The 26,429-nt window shown below is 40.3% G+C and overlaps 2 protein-coding genes across 3 annotated transcripts in view; one reads left to right on the top strand and one right to left on the bottom strand.

Annotated features, from left to right (window-relative positions):
- PPAT (phosphoribosyl pyrophosphate amidotransferase) overlaps positions 1 to 21,353 on the bottom strand; it is a 41,801-nt gene extending 20,448 nt beyond the window's left edge. Inside the window, exon 1 of the mRNA XM_041477382.1 lies at positions 20,986 to 21,353. Within this exon, the coding sequence (XP_041333316.1) occupies positions 20,986 to 21,113 (128 nt within the window). The 5' untranslated portion in view covers positions 21,114 to 21,353. The remainder of the gene's footprint in view (positions 1 to 20,985) is intronic.
- Positions 1 to 26,429, top strand: part of PAICS (phosphoribosylaminoimidazole carboxylase and phosphoribosylaminoimidazolesuccinocarboxamide synthase) — a 40,007-nt gene that overhangs the window by 8,201 nt on the left and 5,377 nt on the right. Inside the window, exons 3-13 of one of the 2 annotated variants that reach the window (XM_041477181.1) lie at positions 16 to 453; positions 1,481 to 1,570; positions 5,921 to 6,007; positions 8,604 to 8,675; positions 9,355 to 9,756; positions 11,107 to 11,172; positions 12,178 to 12,368; positions 21,689 to 21,734; positions 22,396 to 22,593; positions 25,361 to 25,539; positions 26,202 to 26,381. In XM_041477181.1, the coding sequence (XP_041333115.1) occupies positions 16 to 453; positions 1,481 to 1,570; positions 5,921 to 6,007; positions 8,604 to 8,675; positions 9,355 to 9,756; positions 11,107 to 11,172; positions 12,178 to 12,368; positions 21,689 to 21,734; positions 22,396 to 22,593; positions 25,361 to 25,539; positions 26,202 to 26,381 (1,949 nt within the window). Of the gene's footprint in view, positions 1 to 15; positions 454 to 1,480; positions 1,571 to 5,920; positions 6,008 to 8,603; positions 8,676 to 9,354; positions 9,757 to 11,106; positions 11,173 to 12,177; positions 12,369 to 21,355; positions 21,412 to 21,688; positions 21,735 to 22,395; positions 22,594 to 25,360; positions 25,540 to 26,201; positions 26,382 to 26,429 lie in introns of those variants that run through there. The other variant, XM_041477257.1, reaches the window with a different exon arrangement.

The raw sequence follows: 26,429 nt of genomic DNA on the forward strand, positions 1-26,429 counted from the left end.
CCCGACACAATGCAGGTAATCCAGCATCAGCAGTAGAGGCTTCCAAACCACCGGCTTTCATTCCTACAGTAGCAAATGAAGGAGGAAAACACTGGACTGTTAATGAAGTCAGAGCTTTGATACGCATATGGTCAGACAAAAATATCCAGCAACAACTGGAGGGGACAGTGAGAAATAAAAGAATATTTGAACAGGTTGCTGCTAGACTGCAAAAGTTTGGAATTGACAGGGACTGGAAGCAGTGCAGGACAAAATATAAAAATCTGAAACATGAATACAAGAGTGTAAAAAGTGCCCAAGACTCAGGGAGTACGACTAAAAGTATGAAATTTTTTAATGAACTGGATGCTATTCTGGGGCACTGCACAATGGAACAAGCAAGTAAATCAGATAATGATGAAAGTGAGAGGCCTCCAGAATGGACAGAAGCAAAATCAGAAAAGGATTCTGTAGGTAAGTACTTCAACTACCAACATATCATTTAAAATTTTTAGTTTTCCAGCACTAGAGAGACCTTAAAAAAACTCAAAAAGCACAAACAGAGAAATTAACTGATTGGCTGGTGTGGAAATACACAGAATAGAAATTTAATATTTTGTCCAGTAGTTTTGTATTTTGTTATAAGGTTCAGGTTATAGGGTTTCAGATTGAGTGATTTCCTTGTACTTTTTTAATAGAACTGAGAAGCAAAAAGAAAAAAAGATGAAGACATAGGATAAAATGATACAGAGAGACAATTCCAGTCAGAGTCATGTCAGGAGAGACTGTTTCCAGTTTAGATAACAGAAATGGATCAGAGAGATAGGCTACCTTACTGGAAAAATTAAGACATTGAGCAAAAGAAATCTATAGTAACAGATACTGATTAAACAAATTAACATCTAAATTGTCTTTCTCTTATGGTCCCAAATAGCTCAGTTTGATTGGCCTTTGGAGCAAGACTCCCAAACTAGTAAGATAATAGCAAAAGGAAAGGTGAAAATAGCAAAAGGAACAGCACTAAGAATGCTGGCAGAGCCTGCCTTTGGTTGTGGGTGGTTATTGACAATGGTAATGGATGATCAGTGCAGAATTAGAGTAGACTGATGAACCTACACTACTCAAGAGTTAAAACATTTTTATTGGTATGTACAACCAGAAACATGCTTGTTGTTTAAGAACAGAATTAAACATTCAACTTTTTGCTGAAGTGAGAGGGTGATAACTATGTTGGCCACATGTAAGACTAGAAGTTAATAAAGTAATGGGAGAAGTCAAGAAAAATATTACACAAGACAGTCTGGCTGAAAACTGTGAGAACATTTAGTGGGAAGATTCACTCTTCAGTTGCCGTTTCTAGATATTTTGCTAATATATCTACTTTGCCTGCGGAAGTAAAGAGCATCTGTGGCTGGATGGACTTTTTAATTTGATACACCACAGCTCTTCTTACAAAGTATAGAAATTTGGTGCCGTAATTAATTGAGCATTATTTACACAGAAATGCCTGGAGACACAGGTGAAGAGGACTCTGTTAGTAATACATCAGAAGACCTACAGGTTGCAGATATAAAGAAAGTTTCTGATTCAGGTAATCTGAAAAGTCTTCTATTTTATATAAATACCTAAATTTAGTAAATTAAAATTAATTTCTAAAATAACCCCAAATTGTAATTACAAGTAGAAAATTCAGAGACCTAAAAAACCTAAAAGCAAGAGATAATGTCATAGAGATAACAATCACGTACTTACGTACACATTTACAATGTCCTGCTAAATTAGATAAAATCAGTCCAGTAAGTAATCATTTCAAAGACTTGTGACGCAGAATGTAGAGAAGAAACTACTGGTTTAAGCAAGTTGAGCACAATGTCCTACTGCATGTACATTTACATATGTTGTTCCCAAGGATTAGAATTGTTCAGTCTCCTGGGCATGAACTAATAGAGCATCTCTTTCACAATATGTGATCAGGATATAATGGTGTAAATGCTCATGTCAGAGGATGAAAATTTCATTAAGGAGTCTCACTGAACATGAAGGTCATATGCTCTGCTCTTTACAAAGAAATATTATGGTTTACATCTGAAAACAAATTTCAGGGGAAGCAGAAGCTTAACATTCAGCTGGAGACACATGGAAGTCTCTCAGGCTGACAGGTTTTATTGTTCACAACAGAGCACCTCATGTTCTCTTTCAGTAGTGTGAGGCAGAACATGGTCTAAATTAAGCATTAAGGAGTAGTCTTACAGAACTTAAAATGGTCTAATGTGAACTTGAAAGATTTTAATATCAAATTAAATTAAATTAAATCTGTTTTTATATTCAATAGCAATTACATTATTAAATTTAAATTTACTAACAAATAAAAAAGAAAAGCGACCTTTTACCCGCTCACCATGGGCACTTGACACATTCCATGGAGAAAAACAGGTTGTCATGACAAGTGCATTGCCTATAGAGATCTCATTTTCAGAGAGACAAATATGAAAGAAATAAACAGTATTTTGTGGAATCCAGTTAAGACTGCTTAAAAAATGTATTAAATTCAATTTCTTCCCATTGACAAGTAAAATTACTACATACACATGGACAGTAGTAAGACACTGTAGTAATGCAATGATTCAGCAGTGCTCCTTAAGTGTCATCTGGCAGTTTTCAACCACCTGGTGCTACATAATATTGTAACTTCTTGGACTGCAGCCTTACAAACAAGCTATTTAAAATTAAGTTAAATGAATATTTCTAGTGAAGTTCTGAGTACAAATTTCTGTTATTTAAGATAAGTGTAGGTGTAAAGATATCTGTAGTTTACCTTGGTTACCATCTCCCTTTTCAAATATGTGTATTTTAAATTCATAGTGTCTTTGTTTCTGGGTAATTGTAAATGCAGTATGATTTTGTGGGGAAAAATTAAAATAGCGAGTGGTTCAAATGTGTCTGTGGCTCAGCCTATCCACTCTTAAGACTATTTTACAAACATCTGTGGGGAAAAAATCAAAACCACACTCCAAGGCAAAACCAACAAACAAGTTCAGTTTGCAAAATTCTTTCTCTCATTCCAAAACAAATAATACACACTCAAATAATTTTTTGCAGGTGGTAAAATACACCTAGTGTTTAATTTTACTCATGGTGACATAAATAGGTATTGCATAAAGCAGAGAAAAGATGCACACTTCTTACATTACAGTATCATAGACACCCTTTTTTCTGTAATTGTGGTACATGCCTTTCCTAGACAGTCCAAGTAATTTTGAAGTGAGAAACTGGTAAGTAAAGAGATTGTATGTGGCTCTGTACTCATAAATATACACGCTGATAAATAGTGAAAAGGCACTGATACATTACATTGGTTGTTTGATATGAGTAATGTCTCACAATCATTGGCATTTAGGATGTGACTTATTTTAAAAGCTCTTGCATATTCAACAGAACTTTTGTAGAAAAGTATTTCTCAACAGGCATGGAATTATTAAATTTATAGGTATTTGTGTGCCTTGAAAAAAGATCTGTAGAAAACCCCAATTTGGCATAAATGAGAATTTAGAAATTCTGTTAAACTCATATCTGGGTATCTTCCTTATCAGTATATGCAGTTAATCTACTCTGCAGCCAGAGCTGTATATGCACTTGCTCATATACATACACATATATATCAGTTCGCTGGGCAGGCATTGCCTTCCAGCAATTTGCGTAAATGCACAGAAGATGCTCAAGCTGCTCCAGAGTGCATGTGCTTCTCATGATCTTACACATGAATCTGAGTTAGGAGCCACAGTACCAGCACCACTGCCAGTCTTTATAAACAGCCCATTTGGGTTTGCCATATCTTTGTAAGAAAAATACTAAGGTGGTGTTAGTCAAAAGACAAATACACCAGTTTCAGAAGAACAACTAGTTATTTGATGTGCCATGGTATTGTTTTTCTCCTCTGCCCATATGAATTTGCTATTCAAAGAGCAGCAGATGCCCACCTGAGAAGGAGAAGACAAAGGTAAATAAACCCTCACAGCTCCTTTCACAGCCTGTCCTAGTTCCTGACATGTTGCTGTCAGCACTGCCCAGCTGGGGGAGCAGAAGGACCACAACAGTCCCCAGCCCGTGGGTTTTCAGCTAAAGCATCCTGTGATAGGCTGGGGACACTGCGGGTTGCTCTCTCTTTTGGCAAAACATACCCCACATTGAATCGATCTGCAAATAAAACCTTATTTAGTCATTTTCACTGATGTTTTCAGTTTCGTGGGATGACTTTTAGTTGTTACTAAAAGTAACAAATCTGTTCAGAAGAGCCAATTACTTCAGTCTATGCAATCTGTCAGTCCAAACTCCATGTACATTTCACTTGTGTCAGAATTAGCAGTACGACCACAAAGTGTATGTATAGTGTTTGATTAAATTTGAAGTGCTAGGGAACAACAGTGGAGATGAAAACAGGTTTCTAAGAAATACCAGTAGCCTGATGTTCTTAAAAATACCTACAGCAAGTATTTTATGTAAAACAAATTCCTTTCCTTGTCTTTATTTTCTTAGGAATTTTGATACTCCATACAATTTACTATATGTCCCTCTCAGAACAAATGTGGAGTAAGTAGTGACACTTCCAAGATACATTCCTCAGCAAGGGCTTTTTAAAAACCTGTTGTTTAAAGTTAAGATCTTAAGTAGGTATATACTCAGGCACTTAACACTGGCTTGAGCACTTGCTGCTGTGTGCAAGGAATTTTACAATGTATAGGTATAGGTATAAAGTCAAAAGGTAATATTTACATACATATGCCCCAGGCTAGTGTTAATCAGTGTTTCAGAGAAGTGCAAACCCAAAGTTCTTGATTATTCACTGCCTTAGCCTAGGCATATTTGGGCTGCAGACATAAAGTCAACTGAGCACCCACAGTTTTCTGTATCCACTCTCACAGATCTGTATTGACAGAGCAGCAACTTTACAAAAAAAAAAAAAAAAAAAAAAAAAAAAAAAGCACGTGATGCTAGTGACATCATAAAGAACACCTGATGCAAACAAAGCTGTATTGATCTGGGGGTAATTTTTAATAAAATGGCTCTAGATTAAACTTTATTGCTCAATGTTTAGGGGCAATATTCTTGAATGGACTGAGAACAGGCTGGGAGCCAGAAAACTGCTGTCATTGATCCAGGATGTGGCCTTCACCATTTAATCTCTGTAGAGCAGTGTCCTCACTGGGAAGCAAGGATCAGCAAGACCACTTGCATCATCCACCTGCCCATACCTCTGTCCTAGGGCAGAGGGGTGGAATTTTCCCTTAACACCAGCGGGCCAATGGCAGAGAAGTGGAGATCTCCTCCCCATGGAAGGGAGCCCAGGGACACCTCTGTCACCCAGCTGTGTGATGTAAACCCCTGCAAACTGCAGCAGCAGAGATGATCTCAGGACAGACTTTAGTACATTCTCTCCATTAGGCAAGCAGCCTTACAGATCAATTGTCTAATCACAGCACCCTGATGTGTCAGGGTCCCTTGCTCCTTTTTGGGGCTAATTCAAACACTCTTAGCATCAGTCACTTGGGAGTCTTTCAATAATTTCAGTATATATTACACCCTTGATGCAAGTCACTGTCTTGCCTGTTCTGCTGCATGAACATTTGTCAGTAACTAGATACCTTACACCCACCATCAGTGAACCATTCTACAAATTCTGATCCAGGTTAAAATAACTTAAGAGTTTGCACACGTAACCCATAAACTTATGTACTGCAGCTGTTATGTGATGTTCTGGATTTACTTCATAAGCATGTACACTCTGTTCTTAAGCCTATTACTGCAGATAAATGGCAGCTTTAATGTATTAAGAGAGGAAATCTTTAACAGTAGTTATCAGCAGCATTCTGAGTAGGTGGTTCTCAAGACATCACTCAAGACGTGTTTAGTTAATAAGAACTCTGTAAATTATTGTTTTTTACAGAAATCCTTGAAGATGAGGGGGACTTAGCCAACTCCACCCCAGCAGCTCTGGAAGCTACACAAATAAAGAAGGAGACAATTGATATAGGTAGGTCAGGACTTTGTCATGATAGTTTTAACAGGACATTCTACTTTACTGGGCGTTGCAGATTCCAAAGGCTCATGTGTTATTGCAGCAAATTATACATGTTCTACTTCTAGGTTATGATAAATTATGGGTTTTGTTTGATTTCGTAGTGCAGAAATGTATGAACACTTATTTCTCCTTCCCATAATTATAAAAAAATCTTATTTTCCCAGACAACATGCTCCTTTTTATGATGAGTATGGTTAGTCTGCAATTGATTGTGACACAAATATGGTTTTTCTTACACAGTTGCTAGAGAGGATAAAATGGAAAGGTAAATAGCTGTCTCAGAAACTCAGAACATTTTATACATCATCTGTATTTTCAAACTATTCATGACCACATTAAGTATCAGATGATTTACTATCAAGCAATTTCCATATATATATTCTGAACTATTTTAAATATAAAACTGAAATCAGCACCTCAGCAATATGCAGATATCATATATTCGATGATAAGTGATCAGGAGAAGATTTGTTTTGTTTAAAATGTTAAAATTTAACATTAGAACACAGCAGGGATATTAATATTCTGGAATAAATGAGCATAAAACCATAGATTATAATGAAAAAAAGACATCAGAGGAAATCATGATGGCACTGAAATACAGTGACCTGACACCCTGGATCAAAATATTCATTACAGTAATGCTGTTTGTACACAGAAGTTAATAGAAAAAAAAAAATCAATTTCAGTCATTGGCTGAACAGAAATTCTTTGGCCTTTGAAAGTTTCTACCATAAGAATATTTCTATTGTATGCATCAGGCATATTCCAGGCAAGAGCTTCCTTTGCAGCAATTATGTTATCTGTAGTTTGGATGTTGAGACATCCTATGCTAGACACCCTTTACAACTGTTTGCATTGGCTGATCTTGATCGTGAAAGACAACTGCAGGGACTGTGACACTGAGGACATCAGAGCAATGCCATCATAACAATGACACACAAGAACACAAGTGACACTGAGGATAAAGTAAATCTGTGACCCTGAAAGTTGAGACATAGCAAGGTCACACGAATGCAAAGTGAAGAATAAAATGTTATGCAGCTCAGCTGACTGCCTCATAAACACAAACTCCCTATCATGTAATATCCAACTGAATACAGTAATCATGCAAGTCAGCACTACACAAGTGCCACTGCCAAAGACAGGAAGAGATCAGAGAGCCAGTATGGTTGAGAGAATGAGCACAGAAATGGTAGCCATGGGGAGGCTGGTTAATGGTTTGAAAAAGAAAGGAATCTCTCAAGAACCTAGGAGTAGACCTACAGCTCTGTTTTGGCCCATTTCCATCCAATAGCTGCTGGTGTTAAGGAAAACGCAAGAATTTTCTCAAGAGTTATAGGGTGCCTGTTAATGAGAAAACCCATTTTTTTTCTAGTATCCCAAGTAAATCACATACACATGCTGATGAGAGTATGATTTCCAAGTTTTCCACAGGTACAAAATATATTCTTGCACACAGCTTATGAAAAACAAGTGTTTGCCAAATGACTGAAGAGAAAACAAGTTATAGAACAAATATGAATTCCAAGTACTAGTTTGTGCATATATTGGCAAGTACCATTATAGAAAGCACATCAAATGAACATGCTTATTTACAAAGAATCTTTATTTCTGACAGAGCCTAAGTAAGCACTCAGCTTTTGATAACATAAAAGGAATATTTATTTCTACCCTTTACCAAAACCAGTATTGAAGCTAATTAGTCTACGACATCGCCCACTGTGGGATGGAGCGGGATGGCTATAAACTTTGCAGAAGGGACAGGCAAGGAAGGAGAGACTGTGGGTTACTCTGTACGTTAGAGTGTTTTCATTGTCTAGAGCTCATGATGGTGACAATAGTGTTGAGGATGTATGGGTAAGAATCAGGAGAAGGCAACAAGGCAGGTGTCCTGGTGGGAGTCTCTGTTTGACCACCCAGCCAGGGCAAAGAGGCAGCTGAAATATTTCATAAGCAGCTGGGACAAGTCTCACAGTCACTGGCCCTTGTGGGGACTTCAGTTGACCAGATGTCTGCTGAAAATACAACACAGCAGAGGACACAGCCCATGAAGGTTCTTGGAGTGTGTGGCTGACAACTGCCTGACACAGCTGATGAAGGAGCCAACTAGGGAAGGTACCCACTGGACCTGGTGTTTGTGTACAGTGAAGGACTGGTGGTGGCTGGAGCCTCTTGGCAACCACAGTCACAAAATGGTAGTGTTTTCAGTTCTTGGTGAAGTAAGGAGGGAGCTCAGCAGAACTGTCACCTTGGACTTGAGCAGTGGTGGAGTCACTGTCCCTGGAGGGATTTAAATGACACATAGATGTGGCACTTAGGGATGTGGTTTACTGGTGGACTTGGCAATGTTAAGTCCATCCCAAATGATTAATGCATCCTAAATGATTCCATGATTCTGTGATTCTTCAAGTCTGTAACTAATGGGTTAGACTGAGGGCTTAGGACACTTTAAGGTGGAAATAGGTGTTTCCTACAGAGGATGACAATAATACTAGCAATTTGGTTGTCCAAATCCAAATCTGTTTAAAACTGTGTGTTTCTGTAGATGATGATTCTATAAGCACTACCTCAGAAGACAGATCTTGTACACCAGTAGCAAAACAGATGGTTGGGACAGGTGAGTATGAATTTCCATGCATTTATTATGAAATAAATCACATTTTATTTTCAGTACCAAAGTTGGAGCAATCAGATCTCTACTGTATAAACACAGCTCTACTTTTCTGCTCCTGATTCCATTCTAGCTTTATTAGTAAACTTAAAAATTATTTTCATAGCTCTTTTCCTTTCATGAGCAAAGCCTGTATTAACACTGTAGTTCAACTTTGCCTTCTACACAATCTAATGAGCAACATCTGCCTACTTCTGACTGTTTTCAAGTCTGAAGATTTTTTTTCTTCTGTTGAATCCCAAGTAGCCTTTTCATTTGCACATTGCCATTTTAATTTGTAAAGCTTAATGATTACTGCTTTTTTACATGTAACACTTGGATACATCTGTCTTTAATTTCACAACAACAGTGGCACAATTATAATGACAAAATGTTGAATTTTAGATGCCTTGGAGAAACAAGAGATTCCACTTGCTACATATTTTGCATACTTAAGAGAAAACAATTGTGTACGGATACTAAAATTAGAAAATATTAAAAATATAAATAATATATAAAATATTAGAATATATAAAACATTAATCATTAACGGATTAATTATCAGTTGCAATTATGCTTTCATATATGTATCTTTAGCATGCACTTATAGCATTTACAGTTAGTTGTTTTTTATTTATATTTTCAGACAATCACATTCCCTTAGAAGAAGCACAAAATCACTTTAAAGTTATTACAGTTAATGATACTGGAGCAGGAAAACACTGGAGTGATAATGAAGTTAGGGCTCTGATAAACATATGGTCAGATGAAAAGATACAACAAATGCTTGAAGGGGCCACAAGAAATAAAGAAATATTTGAGGAAATTGCCAGAAGATTAATGAAACGTGGTATAGACAGAGACTGGAAACAATGTCGCACAAAGTACAAGAACCTAAAATATGAATACCGTGCACTGCAGAAAGAAAATGAGCATCTTGGAAATCCCAGGAGAAAAATGAGATTTTATGATGAAGTTGACTGTATCTTAAGAAGACAGCCTCTGGGAACCTCAGGCTGGGGATGTGAAAGCTCAAGTCTCCTATCAGGTACTAAAAACTTCAGCGATGAGAAAAAGTGCCTCAAGTGAACTTTCTAAAGTCACCTGTTTGAGCCATGTGAAATGTGTGGCCAGGAATGGGGAGGGAAAAAACTGGGGAAGCTGTATTTGCATGGTCACATGGGGAAAACTCAGGAAACTCAAGTGGTCTAAAGAGACAAGTAGAAGTGAGAATATTAGCAAAAAGTGAAAGCACTGAAGCATTCAGTGTTACTGGAGAATCTCCTTTTGAAAGCCTAAGTGACCTACATTGAAATTGTGCTAGAACACATGGCAGGTTTTGGAGGTCATACAGCAGGCATGTAAAGTCTGATGGATACAGTGCTGCAAGCTCATGCTGTTTGGAACTGTAGAAATCAGTAGCAATCAAGCCAAGTGCCTGGACTCCAAAAACCCCAAAGTATATTATTTCAATACACACCGCAGTCGAGAGAGAGAAATCCAGGCCAGTGATGGTTATTTGAGCACTTGTAATAATTTTATTAATTTTGCTAAAGCACATTCAGTTTTCAAAATAGAGTTTGCTTCTATCTTTGTATCAAAAACCCTCTGATCTAGGAACCACAAAGCTAATCTTGTGTCTGCTGTTCTTGTGACTGGCCAACTGCTTCAGACCTCAGGGCACCTGCCCCTGATCCAGGCAGATTAAGTGCACTCATAGAAGTAACTGAACCTCTGCAACTTAAGGTTCAGTGACTTAAGGTAAAGCAGAACTAGTTGCGATTGTTCTCAATATGTTAAATAGTTATCAACAGCACAAATGTTAGTTGAGGACTTGCACCATTTCTGCAGCAAAGGCCAGGTGAACGGCTTGAGCAGAAACCAGCCTTAAGCCAGCTGTTGTCAGTCAAGAATCAGAGCCCTAATGTGGTATCCAAGGGCATCAACCAGTAGTGCATTAGTTGCAGTTGGAATGACAGCCATAGAGCTGTGCGATGATAGCTCTCCCCTGCCTCAGTCTTATGCTCAATCACATTCTCAAGACATGTATTTTCTCCCAAATACAGAAACTGAATATATTACTGCTTGTTTCTACTCTCCATGAGTGGGATATGTCAACACCAAGAATGTTGGCAACACCAACAACCAACCTGGCTGTTTTACATTTTAGCATGCTGGAAAAAGACTGTGTAATCTGTGAATGCTGATGCAGTGGCCAGTAAAACAATAACCTTTCAGAAAAGAAGTTTCAGTTATTAATCTGTTTGAGGCATCTGCCAAATAAATGTGTCTTGTCCTAGGGTATTTGCTTTTGTAGTATAAAACCTTTTGGTGTGTGACTGACTGTGCCATGAGAATCTCGACAAAAGCCTTAGTCACCTTGTTCTTCTCTTCCAAGTTTCAGTGGGAGATGCTACAGCAAACACAGGATCTTTGAGTACCAAGAGAAAAACATGGAATGATGGTAAGAGCCCCTGACTTTTAAAACCATCTATACACTGCTGTTGAATTGGATGCCAGATTCTTATATCCAGTATTCAAACAGTTAAAAAAAACATAATCCTAGAACTTAACACCAAGCTCCAAACCAACATTCTCCTCTCACCAACAACAACCAGCAAAAGAAGAGTTCTGATAAAAATGTAGGCCTAAGGAAAATTGCAATTTATTTATTTCAGTCCTCATCCCTGGTATAAATGAGGTAAACATCAGGAAAAACTTACTTGATTTATAAGAATCATATGAAAAGAAAACATAGTATTTAAAAAACAAAATGTCTCAATTGTGTTGCTTAAGGGAAAGTAGGGACAGGCAGTCATGGATGTGATTTCCTCATATTACACTACACTGTAAACACGTCTAACATGTTGTACACAAGAAAACAGGTTAAGACAGGTGTGTCAAAGACAAGACAGAATAGAGAACCATGGAGAGAGAAAAATGATGAGAAGGATAGGAATATGTGGCATGTGATCTGATATGGGGAAGGTCAGCAGCTTATTTTTCTTCCTGCAAAACTGACAGGCCCTAAATAAAATCAAACAATGAGGAACAAAAAACTTACTTTTAAGGAGCTCACCACTATTTTTAATACTAAAATTATATCTACAGACAGAGGAAGAGATCTGAACATTACATTTTTTATTTCAACCCGTTTAGTTCACCACCACAAACTGTACTAACTTTGTATTTAATCCCTCTGTGTGATTAAATTGCCTAATATGAAAGTACCTTTTGGAGAAGGCTGTAGCTAGGCAAAACTGAAAGTCTGAGATATAAGTGATTTTTACAGGGTCTGCTGCATTCCTACTCTCCATTATACAATGATCCCTTACACAACAGCAGGCAATGCCTGCCAAAAGAGCAGATCAGAAGAACAGCTTTAGGAAAATCCAGCATGTGCTAAACTTCAGTGTCAGCAGTTCATTGACTTGTGCACTCTAACCACATACTTTGCTTTTGTCCACAGAGGTGTCACCTGTTCCACTTAAGAAAAGTGCATCTGAAAACACCATACTCCACTTCCAAAAACTATTAACAGAGAGTGTGCACACAGTAACAGAAGGCAAAAAGTTACTGTTTGAAAGGCTTTGTAAGCAGGAAGAAATGCAAGACCTCAACAGAACACAGCTGTATACTGATCCATCAGCCATACAACAGGTTGGTTTCATGAACTTTCTATGAAATTAACATGCAAATAGATTCTGTCAGGTAGCATGAAATGAAATACTTAAGCATATAGGTTATCCACATGAGTACATCCTTGCTTCCCTTCAATATAATCACCTTCAGTGATTTACACTAAAACAAGGTGTCAGTTTCCATCATAATCTTTTACTATGAGCTTTGATTGTCAGTTAGTCAATATATGACCTCTACCTTGGTCACCTACATGCCACAATTAACAACCATAATTGAAAGAAAATAATACTTTAACTCATCAAAGAAAACATGTGCAGTTGAAATTTCATCCCATCATTTCCAGTTACCATCTCCATGGTCTTCCTAACACGTTAGTCCTCTGCAATTAACCAAACAGTTGAAGCCATAGGAGAATTTTGGTTAGGCAGGGCTGGTGGGGAAATACAACTCTTAACTCCTTAACCAGCATTTACCCTGGGTCAAGGTACTGGGCAATTTACTCAGGAAGGGGTCTGTTATGTCCAGTAACCCACAGAAAACACAGAAACAGAGCAGGGAACAATGACATGCATGACATGCTACGAGACAAACGCCATACCATAACTTATTCTGCAAAATCCTACTAGCCACTATTTCATTTTGTGGTTGTCTAAGTACCTTATAGTCTATTACATTTGCAGGGTTTTTCTTTCAGTGTATTCCAGCAAAACAACTTTCTGTGTTGTCAAACAGTCAAGTCCTTATTGCAGCAGCAAGAGCCACCAGGTTATTTACACACAGAGGCCTAAATTCCATCCAAGTCCCTCTTCATAAAACTTTACATAAAAATATTACTGGATATAATGCATTATTTCCTGCTCTATGCCTAATTATTTCCTAGTCAGTTCTTTCATGAGAGACATTATGAAGGCGAATACTTTCCACCAAGGTGGATTTAATCTGCCATTTGACTAGCATTTTTAAAACAATTCTGAGAAGTTAGGAGAGAGATCCCTGGAAAATAATAGTTTTTTGATCACGGTAATTTATACAGTGACATGGATATACAATTTTCTCAGTGTATGCTTATCTACCGCTTTTCACATTTTACACTGATTTCTCAGTATAAACCTTCTTTGGTTTGTAATACTGTCACCGAAACTATCATTTCCAACAATACTAGTATCATCACTGGTTTACAAATCTTTCTTCTCTCTCTCTTTACAATGGATTGGTTCAAAGGTACATCCTTGAACTTGCATTGTATTACTTGCATTCAGAAGTGTTGTCTTTGGAAGGCGTACAAGGTTTGCCCCTATCACAGCAGTCAGGTATCCCTATAGAACATGCTGAGTCAGCTGAAGACCTCACCATTTCCACACTACTAAAATCACAGGTTTCTCCTTCCACATGTGAAGCAGAAAAACATGTGACCCAAGCCGAATTCACACCAGTACATTTAAAAGTTTAGTTCAATTATGATTTAATTTTTTTGCAGTAACTGTGCTGAAAATAATTTGGGTAACTTACATGTTTTGCTCTACCTTCTCTGTTTCATGAATGCAAGGCTGAAATTGATAACTCATTCCAACAGGAAGATTCCCCTTTTCTCCACACTACTCTGAGTAATCCAGTTCTTGCTGGATGCCCTATAAACCAGTTCATCTCACTAACACAAGACTAGCCCATCTAGTAAGAAAAAACCCAAAATGTGTTTTCTGTGCGAGTTGAAGTAACTCGGCAAGTTCCCAGATGTGCCAGGACTAACTCTGAACAGCTGAAAAGTAATTTTTGTTGCAGTGTGCCTCTCCTTTTAGAAGAAATACTAGCTTGAGGAAAGCAGTTAGCACTGCAGAGATGACAAACTTCACTTTAAATTCTGCATGATGCACAAGAATACAAATCTTTCCAAATCTTGCTGTCATTCAGTACAATGACCCCAAAAAATCCTTTATCTCCTTCCAGAAAGTAAAAAATAAAGACTTTCAATTCATTAAAATCAGCAGACCTTTCAAGGATACGTATCTGTTTTTAAATGCTGATATTCAGGTGAGAACAACACAAGAGCACTGAGGCAAACAACTTGCTGAATTCTTAGCAGGTCAGAGCAGAGAATTGCAGAGCACACTTGCAGTCTACTTGGAAATGGTTCATGTCAACACTAGGTGGTAGACATGAAGCAAGAACTGACAGAAAAAAAAAAAGAACACAAGTGTGTTTACTTTCCAAGTAAAGGGTTTTTTCCCTCTCAGAAAACTTTTCAGAGAGCAGGATTTATCTGACAAACAAATGTCCAAAGAAGGTGGACTTCCCTTTGTGTGGAATTTCTCTTCTAGTCTGCTTTGTGACTGCAAAGCATAGCTTGCTTTTTGTAAATGTTTTGTCAGAAAGCTGTCTTCTTCCCTGCTGTTCATTTATTGTTGACCAAAGATGGTAAGAGATGTTAGATGCAAGATGGCGCATTTGGCATCATCTGATATTTGTGCCCTACTCCCATTTATACAATAATAACAATTAATTTACTTGAGACAGATAAAGTGATATCAAGACAACCTTTCTTCACTGTGGTTATAGTTACAATTCCACATAACTTTTTGCTTAGAGACAAAACTACCAGGAATGTTGATGTTTAGAATTCTGGTTGTCTAGAGCTATGATCTGTCTCCTTTGGACAGCATCCCCAGGGGTAGTGACAGAATGTTGCTAGGACAAAGGATTTCTCAAAACAGTCCCTTCAGAAATAGTTAATCCAACTCATCCTTCCAGTGTATTTTTATACCCACTTAAGTTTTTACTGTGGCTCTTCTGTCTGTGATCACAGCTTTACCTTTAATACAGTCACACAGTATTTAGTCCAGACACACTTACGGACCAGTGACGTGGAACGTGGGGCACCATCTGACACATGCTAAATGGCTATGTGTAGGGAACTACCACAGGACTGCAGTGGTTTGGGAGAAGAGCCTTTTTTTAGACATAGATCCTCAACAGAAAGGCCAAACCAAGTCAACATGTCCATGTAACTGATCCTGGGAATCTTAATATAAATTAGATTATGAAAATGTTCCAGCTTAATAATCAAAACCAAGTAATGATGGCAAAAGCATCAATCCTATAACAGAAACTTTTGGTCTTCTCCCTCCTCAAATATCTGCATTACTGTCAGAGAGCCATTAAGATTAGTGTGAGGGCAAATCTGTCTCCTCCCCAGTTTGCAAATGGCAGTACTGAGATTTTTCAGTTGTAGCAGATAAATGGAACTATTACCACTCTGACTTACGTTAAAAAGCTTCATTCTTCTCTAAAACACAACTCATTCACTAAGATGAATGGGTCACTTTATACATGTTTGATAGGACTGTTGGAAAGTCCTCTGCATGCCCTTTTACATTATTTGAGAAACTGTTTGGGCCAAAGGCTTTGAGAATGAGCTTTAGGAAGCAGAAATGCTTGCACTGATGGTGATTCCACAAGCACTATCTGCATCATTGGCTTTAAAGACTCTGCCTTCAGTCATCCTCTTGTTTCTTACACAGCTAGGTCTCCTCTGTGTTGGCACAAGCATCCATGTGGCCAAGTGGCTACCCAACCGACAGAACTGATTTAAATTAAAACTAACCTAATAAAAAGCCCCTCCAAAAAACTCTGCCTTTTTTTTTTTTAATGGGAATGGTAATTTAAGACATGGCAGATAGTGAAGCCAGGAGAGTTTATATGAACTGAACTACCCACTGATAGGACAGGTTGCTGCATACAACCTTCCCTCCATGCATGAGGCTCAAATTTAAGGTATGGGCAGACAAAGCAACCAAGCAATTCTGTGAAAATTACTGGAGAGATGTATAATGCCTATATGGATGGCTTATCTACAGTCAAAGTACAGAAGAATGAACAGTCTCACCCCAGCCCTCTAGCTAGGTTAATGTAATGGGAGTCTGTTGGCCACAATAAACGTAACGGCTGCCTCAGAAATGTCCTCTTGTATCTCACGTTTTGCACCATTTCCCTCCTGTTTTTTCCACTCCTTATAACATTATCTCGTTCCAGCTGCTTACTCCACATTCATAGATAAAAGCTTAGACTGAACTACATTTTGTGACATGTACATTGAAGAGACTTCAACTTGATTAGAATGAAATCTGGCTTCTCTTCACTTTCCCAAAAATGGGTGTGCAGGAACCTGAGCCCTGCAGGATGTTATCTAAAACAACCTAGCAGATGGAAGAGCCCACCACAGCAAAAAGGCCTTTCTCCTCCTCTCTTGCAGGAGCAAGCTTTGCAGAATGTAATTAAGCCAGACTGTCATCACCTACATCACACAATGGCCTAAAACTTGAACCAAGATAGAACTAAAAGAAGGGTTTTTATATCTACATTCTGTGTCTGAAAGTACTCAGGAATGTTTTACCAGCACATAGAGCACGAATGTTATTGTAAAATAGCATAGGCTCAATAACTAGCTAGGCAAACCTTGTACCCTGTATATCCCATAGGGGATTAACAAAGAAATACAATTAATTACAAAATTTGGTATTTAGATAGTTAGGACATTTGACACTGCACTTCTTGCACCTGAGAATGAGGGATATGTTGGACTCATAATGTGTTCTTGAGATGAAATGAAAAGATAAATACCTTACATACCAAATTATCAGGATCATTATCTGCAGTATATCTGAGTTCCTCTGAAAATTTCCATCCAAATACCATTGCAATTTTAAGCTTTTTGATTGAAAGATTCACAGTGTAAGTTACAATACCAATGGCTTGCTAAATAGACTTTAAAAAACCCCCATCTTGTAGCCAAAATGTTTTATATAAAATGTAGATGAACACTTTGATTATGCTATATTGAATGTAGGTATTTGGAAGGATGGCTAATGAGAAGCAACCAGTGACTTCACTAGATTGAAAGAGAAGTGTCTTAACTCACATTGGTGATTATCTGGGTTCTTTTATATGAGTTTTAAAAAGGGACAGTAACAGGAAAGGTACCAAAAAACGCACTAGCCAAGCCTCCACTGATAACAAGTTCCATACACAGGCCCAGCAGAGACAAGGAATATTTCCTGACTTAATGGGACTTCCACCTTCACAGAAGACAGCTTTTAAAGACTTCTTCTAAAAATGAGTACAAAGCTGGTACACTCAGGTTTCAGTACACAGTATTACTGCCAAAAATATTTTCCAGAGAATTTTGCAAAAAGTTAACAGAAATCACACTTCCTCGAAGATTAACTTTGCAAATTTGTCCTGGTCAAGGACTCAAATGACGTCTAATAGATTTGTAATTCAGAGTAACTCCTCCTCCCTCCCTCAATGCCCCCAAGAAAATCCTCTCCTTACCAACATCCTCTGATTTTATTTTGGCATGCTGTCAGTGGATTTTGCAGTGACTCTGTTCCCTGGCTTACAAAATGCAGAGATGATTTAGACCATCCACCTGTCAGTGGATTTTGCAGTGACTCTGGCTTACAAAATGCAGAGATGATTGAGACCATCCACTTTTAAGCCTTGTTAATGTTGATGCCAGAGTAACATGATTTGCTTGAGCAGAATTAAGTTAATGAGCATGGACTGCTAACATAGCTGTAAAATGTTACTATTGTGTCAAGTTAAATTGATAAAGTGTTCTAAGTGTGTTGAAGGCCTTGATTAGACTGTGAGTAAGAATATACTGGGTTTTTTTTAAATTCAATTCACCATGATAAAGTTAAAGCAAATAAAATGCTGTGTTCTAACTTTGGCTACAAAGGAGTGAGAATTTAAGCCTCTACAACTAGCAGCTGCTTTTTAATTATTTAAAAAAATGCAACCCCAAACAACTTTTAAAGTTGTTTATGCTAATATCACAATACTGAAACAACAAGTTTATCTTTTGTCTTTGATTATGAGCCTACTTGTGGGCTCCCAAACTTTGTTTACATATACACATCAATTTTTCATGCAGAACAGTTTCAGTGAAGCAGCAAGCACTGCTCATACACATCACTGAACACATGCTTAAATATTTTGGTTGCTTGATGCAGCATACAGTTTCAAGTTTTCAGCTGCAAACACCCACACTGAAAAAAATCTCTTCAATGCCATAGTAATAAAAATGATCAGCTCATTCTTGGCCATTTATCAGAAACAGCCAAGTCCTTCACTTTAATGCAACCAGCTGTATCAGAACACAAAGCACAAAGAATTTATGCTGCATGTTTTTGTGGCATCTAACAATACTCTGGATTTTTACACATACAGGTAAGATTTCAAAGATTAGAAATTATAACATGCTCTCCTCTTTGTGGCCCAAAGAGGAGAAATGCAGCTTGATACAATACCATACTTTAATATTCTGAATTTTAAAATCTAAGACAAATTAAGGGCCAAATTCTGTCATTTGATTTATTGCACAGGACTAATTTGAATGTAGAAGAACATGGTTATATCAAAGGGCAGTAATCATTACATAAATATCCTTACTAATTTGAAGGTGATTTCTAGGGACTGTATTTTCTAGTAGCCACTCAAATTTCTGTTAGTCACTCAGGCCTGACTTGGATAGCCCATTAATATTTACTATAATCTTCTTTCATATTGATTTATTTTTAAAGGCCTATGGTTAAGAGACATGTCTTCATTTTTAACTTTAAAACCATGGGCCTAATGCAGTTTACTGATTCAGTTAATGCTAAACTTTAACTCTGATTTTCAAGAGACATTCCAAAAAGTAAAAAGAAAAATAGCTGTTATCCTATTACTTCCTGATCAGGATGCCAGCTCCTCTACCCATCATAATAGGAAAAATTCAAAGAGAGAAAGATTAGCAAAGAAAATAGGAACATTAACATCTCAGCTATTGAACAGAATTTTATTGAGTGCTTGCAAATGTATACCTAACGGAACAGACTGTTTCACTTTTGCAGGTGTAATGTTTATGCCTTTAGGAAAGCATTCCTTAAAAATTTTGACCATTACTGAGTTAGATCAGAGTCAGAGGTAGTGCATATATGCCTCTAGGTGTGTAGCTTCCTGTAGAATTTGTGAATGAATGATAAATTTCAATCATGGTATAAATATTGGTGTGTACAGTTGTGTCCTCCACAGGGGATATCTGATATTAAAAAGTCAAGCAAATTAAATATATTTGTCAAGTGCCCATCAAAGAAATTTTTTAAAAAAAACAAAGCATATTGAAAAGTTGAAATAAGGTTGCAATGAAAATTGAGATAATATGATGCAAAATAATGAAAATACATCAATCATTTTATTTCCACCTAAAATACTCCAGGTCTACCAGTGTAACTGTAAGCACAAATAAGGTGAGATTATTTCCAACCTCTTCAGAGAAAATTACTGCAAGCTAAAATGAGACTATTGTTTCATTTTACATGAAAACCATGGCTTTATTCCTGGGACTTTGTCTGTATCACTCCCATTAAAAAAATTTTTGGTGGACACTGGCCAAATATATATACCTGCAGCTGAAAGAGAATTATTAGCATATGAGAGTCAGTAGGAATGCAGCATTTTACGAGGAAAAGAATATGAAACTCTAGTGTAATAAACAGAAAATCTCCATGTAAACGATTTCCTATTGTTGGTCCAAAACCAATTTCAGAGCAACATTTGCATGTCTGTGACCTCAGAAATGCAAAGAATGTATTTTATCTATTCAGTGCAAGTGTACTTACCCATGCCTAGGTTACCTAGGTAGCCCACCTACCTAGACTGTCAGGAGTGGGTATACTTAGCACACTTTTTCCAGCTGTGAAATCAAGCACAGCCAACAGGCTCAGCATGTACTACTAAGCGATCTTGTGCTTGCCTGGCTGTGCATGTGTTCCCACCAGGACGATATACCCTTCTGGCATCACTGAAAAAATGATTGGTATATGTCAGTCCATAACATTATTGTTTTGAATACCAACAAAATGAAAGTAGAACCCAAACTTAATTCTGTAGCCCTGCATCCACACGGATGACGGTGAATCAGGTCTGTTGTACATCGCTGTAGACACGTCAGGTAGAAGTTTTATTGTATCACGACGATGAATCTAAACCACTACCGCTAGTAGGAGTCTAAAAACGCTTAAGAACTGCTCAGTATTGGTAGCCTCCGATTGTGTGACTTACACTCTAAGGTGAGCATCTCGAGAGTGACGGCCGGGCCTCGCCGCGACTCCGGTAGGAGGCAGGAGGTCACCGCTCGGCGTGCCTGGGACGGGGCAGCCGGCGCATCCCGCCGCCCGGGCCTCATCCCCGCTGCCTGGAGCTCATCCCCGCCCCCGGGACGCGGCCACGCCGCGGGCCCCGCGCAGGGACGTGCGAACGCCCGGGCCGGTGGCGCGGGCCCGGCAGCGAGACCGGATGCGACTCAGGCGCGATGCAGCCGAGGTCCAAAGGCGTTCGACAGCTCTCCTTTGGCGGGACCGGCTCGGAAGGCAGGAGGCGGAGGGATGTTGCTTGCGCTTCGCCTCCGGGATGCTGCCGGGGCTCTCCGCCGGGGCGGAGCGGAAGGGACCGGTCGGGGCGCTCCCCTCCCCTCCCGCCGCCGGAGACCCGAGGCCCTCCAGGCTGCACGTGCCGCCGCACAGCCCCGAGCAGCTGGCGCGGCCCGCTCCGACACCGAGCCGCGTCCGGGCACACCTCGCCCCCGCGCCCCTCTTACCTGTGCTGCAGCCCCACCAGCCCCAGCGTGATTACATGGGGCACGTCCAGCTCCGTGGGCCACGCGCCGGAGGCGATGCAGCCGAACACGCCGCACTCCTCCCGGATGCCCAGCTCCTCCAGCTCCATGGCGCGGACAGCACGTGGTGGCGCGGCGGCCCCGCTCCAGCTCCCGCTCCCAGTCCCGGTGCCGCTCCCGCTCCAGCGGCTCCCGCGCGCTGCTACCGCGGCGCGCTCAGTCCACAACGCCGCTCCGCCTGGGGATCCCGGTGGCCCGCCGGGCGGCTCCCGCCCTCATTTACATACGGGGGGGCGACACCGCACCCCCGGCCCGCTCCACCGCCTCGCCCGGCCCCGCCTCTCCTAGACTCCACTCCGCCCGCCACTCCGCGGGGCGCACCAGGCCGAGGGGATGTTTGCCCGCGGGGTGAGGGTGCGGGCGGCCGGGGTCCGAGCACGGCGTGGCGTCGGCATTGGCCGGGCAGAGGGCCGGGGCTCTGTTTGCACGGGACGGGGCGGGAGGGGGGATGCTGCCGTCCGGGGTTCGCTCGGGGGGCTCGGCGGGGCCGCCCCGCGGCGTAGGGCGGCGATTGGCGGGCAACGTCGCGGCCCGCTGCCCGGGCTGCCCGCCCCTTCCGCCGGCCCCTTCTTACCCCGGCGGCCGAGCCCTGCGGCGTGCGCTCAGGCTCTCTCCTGTGCCCTAGGTGCCCGCGCCCGCTCCCGCCGCAGCCATGGCCCCCGCAGCATCAGGTAACCGGGCGGCCGTCGGGGGTGGGTCGGTCGGTCGGAGGTGCCGCTCTCGGGGCGCCGGTGCCTGCTCAGCGGCTTGGGGTGTAGGTGCTTGAGAACCAACTTTTTCCCGGAGTGATGTTAATTTTTTTGGGGTTTTTTAATTTTTTGCTTTTCCATGGGTAGTTGCTCGTACGCGAGGGTGGGCACGGCTGCAGGAGAGATGGCGGGGGCAGCTCCAGGTGCAGGATGCTGGGGGCGGCAGCCGCCCCGCGCCGCTCGTAGGTCGGAGCTCCGGGATTTCCCCAAAGTTTGAAGAAAAAACAAAAGCAGCGGAGCTCTTGGCCGCCGCGCTCAGGCGGCAGCTCCCGGCTGCGTGGGGCGGCTGGGCACCGCCGGAGCGGCCCGGCCGCGGCTGGCGCGGCCCCCGTGGCGCCGGGCGGGAGCCCTGAGCCGTGCGCTCGGCCGCGCTGCTGGGGAACGTGGCCAGACCGCCCCGTGGGTCGGGGCTCAGGGAGCTCCTCGTGGTCGGGGACCGCAGCGGGGGGCCCTGCTGGATCCCCATGGACTCGAAGGTGGTGGCTCTGCGTGCGGAAGTAAACAAGTCTTTGCGATGTAAAAATGACTTTTTTTTTTTTCCTTTTTTTTCTTCTTTTTTTTGTGTTTTGTTTTGTTCCTCTAGACCTAAAACTTGGCAAAAAAGTTAATGAAGGTAAAACGAAAGAAGTGTACGAGCTGCCAGATATCCCGGGATGTGTTCTCATGCAGTCAAAAGACCAAATAACGGCGGGAAATGCAGCCAGGAAAGACCGAATGGAAGGGAAGGCTGCCATTTCCAACACAACGACAAGCTGTGTGTTTCAGCTGCTTCAGGAAGCTGGTCAGTATTTTAAAGGCACGCTGTGTATGCTTGTATGTTACAGACGTTATTACAAAAGAGTATTGTTTTATAAAAGTGTTTAACCTGCCTTGAGGCTCTCGTGGTTTTCTTAGTCTCTTTTTTATTAGCTTTTAATTATACTTTTCTCTCTGTTACTTTAGAGCTGGGTGAGCGTTCATTTGGAACAGCAGAGTATCAGCAGTAATCTGGTGTTGCAGATAACTGCAATAGTTTCTCCTGCTTGTTTGGACACGCCTCTAATCCTCTCCCCTCTGCTTTTGTCAGTTCTTCCATACCCTACCCCTCCTTACCTGTAACTCTGGGCTGGATGCATCTGCCTTGCTTTGCTACATCTGCTTGCATAGAGCACACTTCTAGCTAGTGGTACTACCACACTGTGTCTAGGCATTGTGAAATCTGTGTATGTAAGCTGAAACATAAAATTAGAGTGTCTTTCCCTTCCCCCCCCCCCCCATTTGTGTCTTATAGCAGCATAAACTTATGTAAGCTTTGCAGATAACACTTGCGAGGACCACATTGTAAAATATGTTTATCAGTCTGTATTGAATGTGTCATGAGCTTAATCTTTAAAAGATTCAAACTGTTTCTGATGCTAGCAGTGAGTTTCATGGAATACATAACTTAAGTCACTCAAGTAAGTTTAGCACCACACTTCCAAAAATGCAGCTAGTAGCTTTGCTTTGAGAAAGCATTTTACAGTATCTTTGAGTAGTTGGCAAGTTGCAAAGAGGAATTCATGCTGGTGGTGTCTGCTAACAGTACTAGAATACAGGCACTAGTAAGCTTAGCTAAGGTTCCTTATAACTGTGTGCTCCATGTGCTTTGAAACATTCAAAGGCACCAGCTGAGTTACTCTAGAATTTGTAGTATCTGTTCCAAGGTGTGGTGATAGCTAACTATGAAGTCCTAGCATGCTTCATATGGGGAAGAGAAAGATGGTTTCTCTAGAGTTATATCTTTGTCTCCATCTCTATTTTAAGAACTGCTTGCACAGAAATATATGCCAAGTAATTCACAAGCCTGTTGTGCATACACTACTAAGAAGCCTCCTACGTATTTGATCATTTTTGCAGTTGATTAAAACTGCTGACTTTCGTTTCAGAACAATTAGTGAGATGTTTTGCCTAATTCTTGAATGCCAATAGTTAAGATAACAATCAAAATACTTAATATCCTACAGATGTGCACTTTTAACATGAAGAAGCCATTCTGTTGACCTCTCAAAAATCCATGAGTGGCTTGTACTCATAACTTTCACAGGTGCCATGGAAAAACATGCAGAGTAAGCTGCAGCTGCATTTTAAAACAAGAACTTTTGAGGGTTCTTCTCCAGTTTCCTTATGTCAGTGGTGTAATGCAGATAGTGGGAATGCCTTGTTGTAGAGGGTGTTTTGTTTGTTCGCCTTGCACAACTCCTCTTTACCCACTCTTTCAGAGGTGATGATTTACAAAGTCCTGTTAAAGTTTCTCTCCCTTTTAGAATAGGGCTAATGTCAGCCTAGCAAAAGCACACATCTGCACTGAAGAAAAATGTAGTAGTGAACCAGACAGGCCTTTGTGCATTTGATTTATTTAAATTATTCTGCCTTTGAAGGAAATGCACCAAACTTGGAAGAGTCAGTGTTCATATTTTAAGACTGTTTCTTCCCTTATGGTTCTGGAAGTGGAATGGAATAGAACTGTTTGGTTTGACTGAGTGTGGCTCCTCTGCCTTCTGTTTCTGGCAGATGCCGACTGGGCTTGGCAGTTGTCTTGCCCTGGTCAGGCATGCGATGCAGAGTCCCCAGGCAGGTGCAGAGAGAGCTGCTTTATTGCCAAAACTAGGCCTTCTTAAGCAGTTAGCCCATTATCAGCTACATAGTTTTAAATCATAACAAACATTATTCAACCAACCACCGTAGCCCGCGATGTGAACACACGATGGTTATATGACTTGTTTTTCTACCTCTGTCACCTGAGTCACATTCCCATAGTCCTTTTCTACTTAGCCAAGTAACAGGCCTGAGCCATGATTTTACAAGGCCTTCCTTTTGTAAGGTTTTACTTATCTGCAACAGTCAGGGAGAAAGGTGGGACTTTCCTCCAGAGTGAAATTGAAAAAAGAGCCATTTTGCACTTAGAGTGCTGATCTGCATGTTGGCTGTCCCTGTTTAATATGGGGACCATCATCTTACAATCATGTAAGAAGGTTGACTTGTTGCAGCAGGTTTGAGTGCACATGCTTCTGTATCTGTCTTTTGCCTAATAAATAATCACGATCTAGTGTCCTAAATAACTTAGTTTGTGTGAAAGGGAAGACAAAGCCATTCTCTCTGTCCCATCTGCTTTTATTAAGCAAAGTAGTAAAGACTGCTGTGCTCTGTTACTCTTTGAAAGGTTTCAATTAGTCTTTGATCTATAAGGAATCTTTCACCAGAGAACATGGTTGGGTACTTGGTTGCTGCTAATTATTTTTTTTTTTAACAAAAACACTAAGGGATAGAGTAATTTTTTAAGGTTCTGTGAACAAAATTACAAAAATAGGATTTCTGAGTTACAAGTTATTTTTGTTTGATAAAATGGGCAAAACTAATGACATGTGGAAGATACTTGGCAAGGCTGGAGTGGGCTTAAAATACCCTGAAAAGATTGTGTGTCCTTTAAGTCCATGGAAGAACAAGATTCAGGTGTACTTAAGATATTTGTGACTACTGTTTTAACTGGAGTGTGCTTACTAATGGAACTAAGCTGCCATCTTTTTGTTTAGGAATCAAAACAGCTTTTGTCAGGAAACAGAGTGACACAGCATTCATAGCAGCTCACTGTGAAATGATCCCAATTGAATGGGTGTGCAGAAGAATTGCTACTGGCTCCTTCCTCAAGAGAAACCCTGGTGTCAAAGAAGGATATAGGTTTTACCCACCCAAAATTGAGATGTTTTACAAGGTAAGTTTCCTTTCCTGTGATGTTAATCAAACTTAGGCAGACAGAGCTGGAATTCTGTATTATCTCCTTTAAAATGCTGACAGATAAAGCAAGTAGTGCTATTGGCTGACCAATCCTCTCACTATCTGTAGTTTTGCCATTCTAATGTTTTCTTGCATTCTTGTCCAAAGCTGTTTTGTTCCAAGTCCATACAGTAGTGGCTTACAGTGCAATCAAAGAATAACAAGCCAAGCTGTACTTAAAACTAGAAAAATATAGATATAAGGGCTTTCTAAGTATAAGCTTAATGCATCAGTTGAAACAGATGTGTTGACATATTTGAAGAAATTAAAATAAACAGGGGTTGCCTGGTGAGGGTAAGTAGCTAGCTAGTCATTTAGGATTCTGAACTCCTTTGGGAATGTGTGCTGAAAGATGTATCTGGTGAACTGTAAAACTGTTTGTGGTGTGTACCCTGTTACTCTTAAAGATGGTCAGGTGTTACAGCAAGTGTTTTCAATATTACTGTCATTTTTTAAATGCTAATCATAAAATACTAGTTTGAAGCCTGTATTTGTTTTTTGGAAAAAAAAGCCACACAAAACCATGTATCTTTTAATGGTAATTTTCCTCTTATAGCAAGCTGAAATTACATCATGTATTTGTTCTTGTTTTCTTAACAGGATGATGCTAATAATGATCCACAGTGGTCTGAAGAGCAAATAATTGAAGCAAAATTCTGTTTTGCTGGACTTACTATTGGCCAGACTGAAGTGGATATTATGTCTCGTTCTACTCAAGCCATTTTTGAGATCCTGGAAAAAGCATGGCAGCCCCAAAACTGCACTCTTGTGGATCTGAAGGTCTAAGAATCTAATTTCTCATGATCCTGGTTTTGACAGGAAAAATAT

The sequence above is a fragment of the Pyrgilauda ruficollis genome, unplaced genomic scaffold (assembly GCF_017590135.1).
Source record: "Pyrgilauda ruficollis isolate IOZ18807 unplaced genomic scaffold, ASM1759013v1 scaffold1, whole genome shotgun sequence".
Classification (NCBI taxonomy): domain Eukaryota; kingdom Metazoa; phylum Chordata; class Aves; order Passeriformes; family Passeridae; genus Pyrgilauda; species Pyrgilauda ruficollis.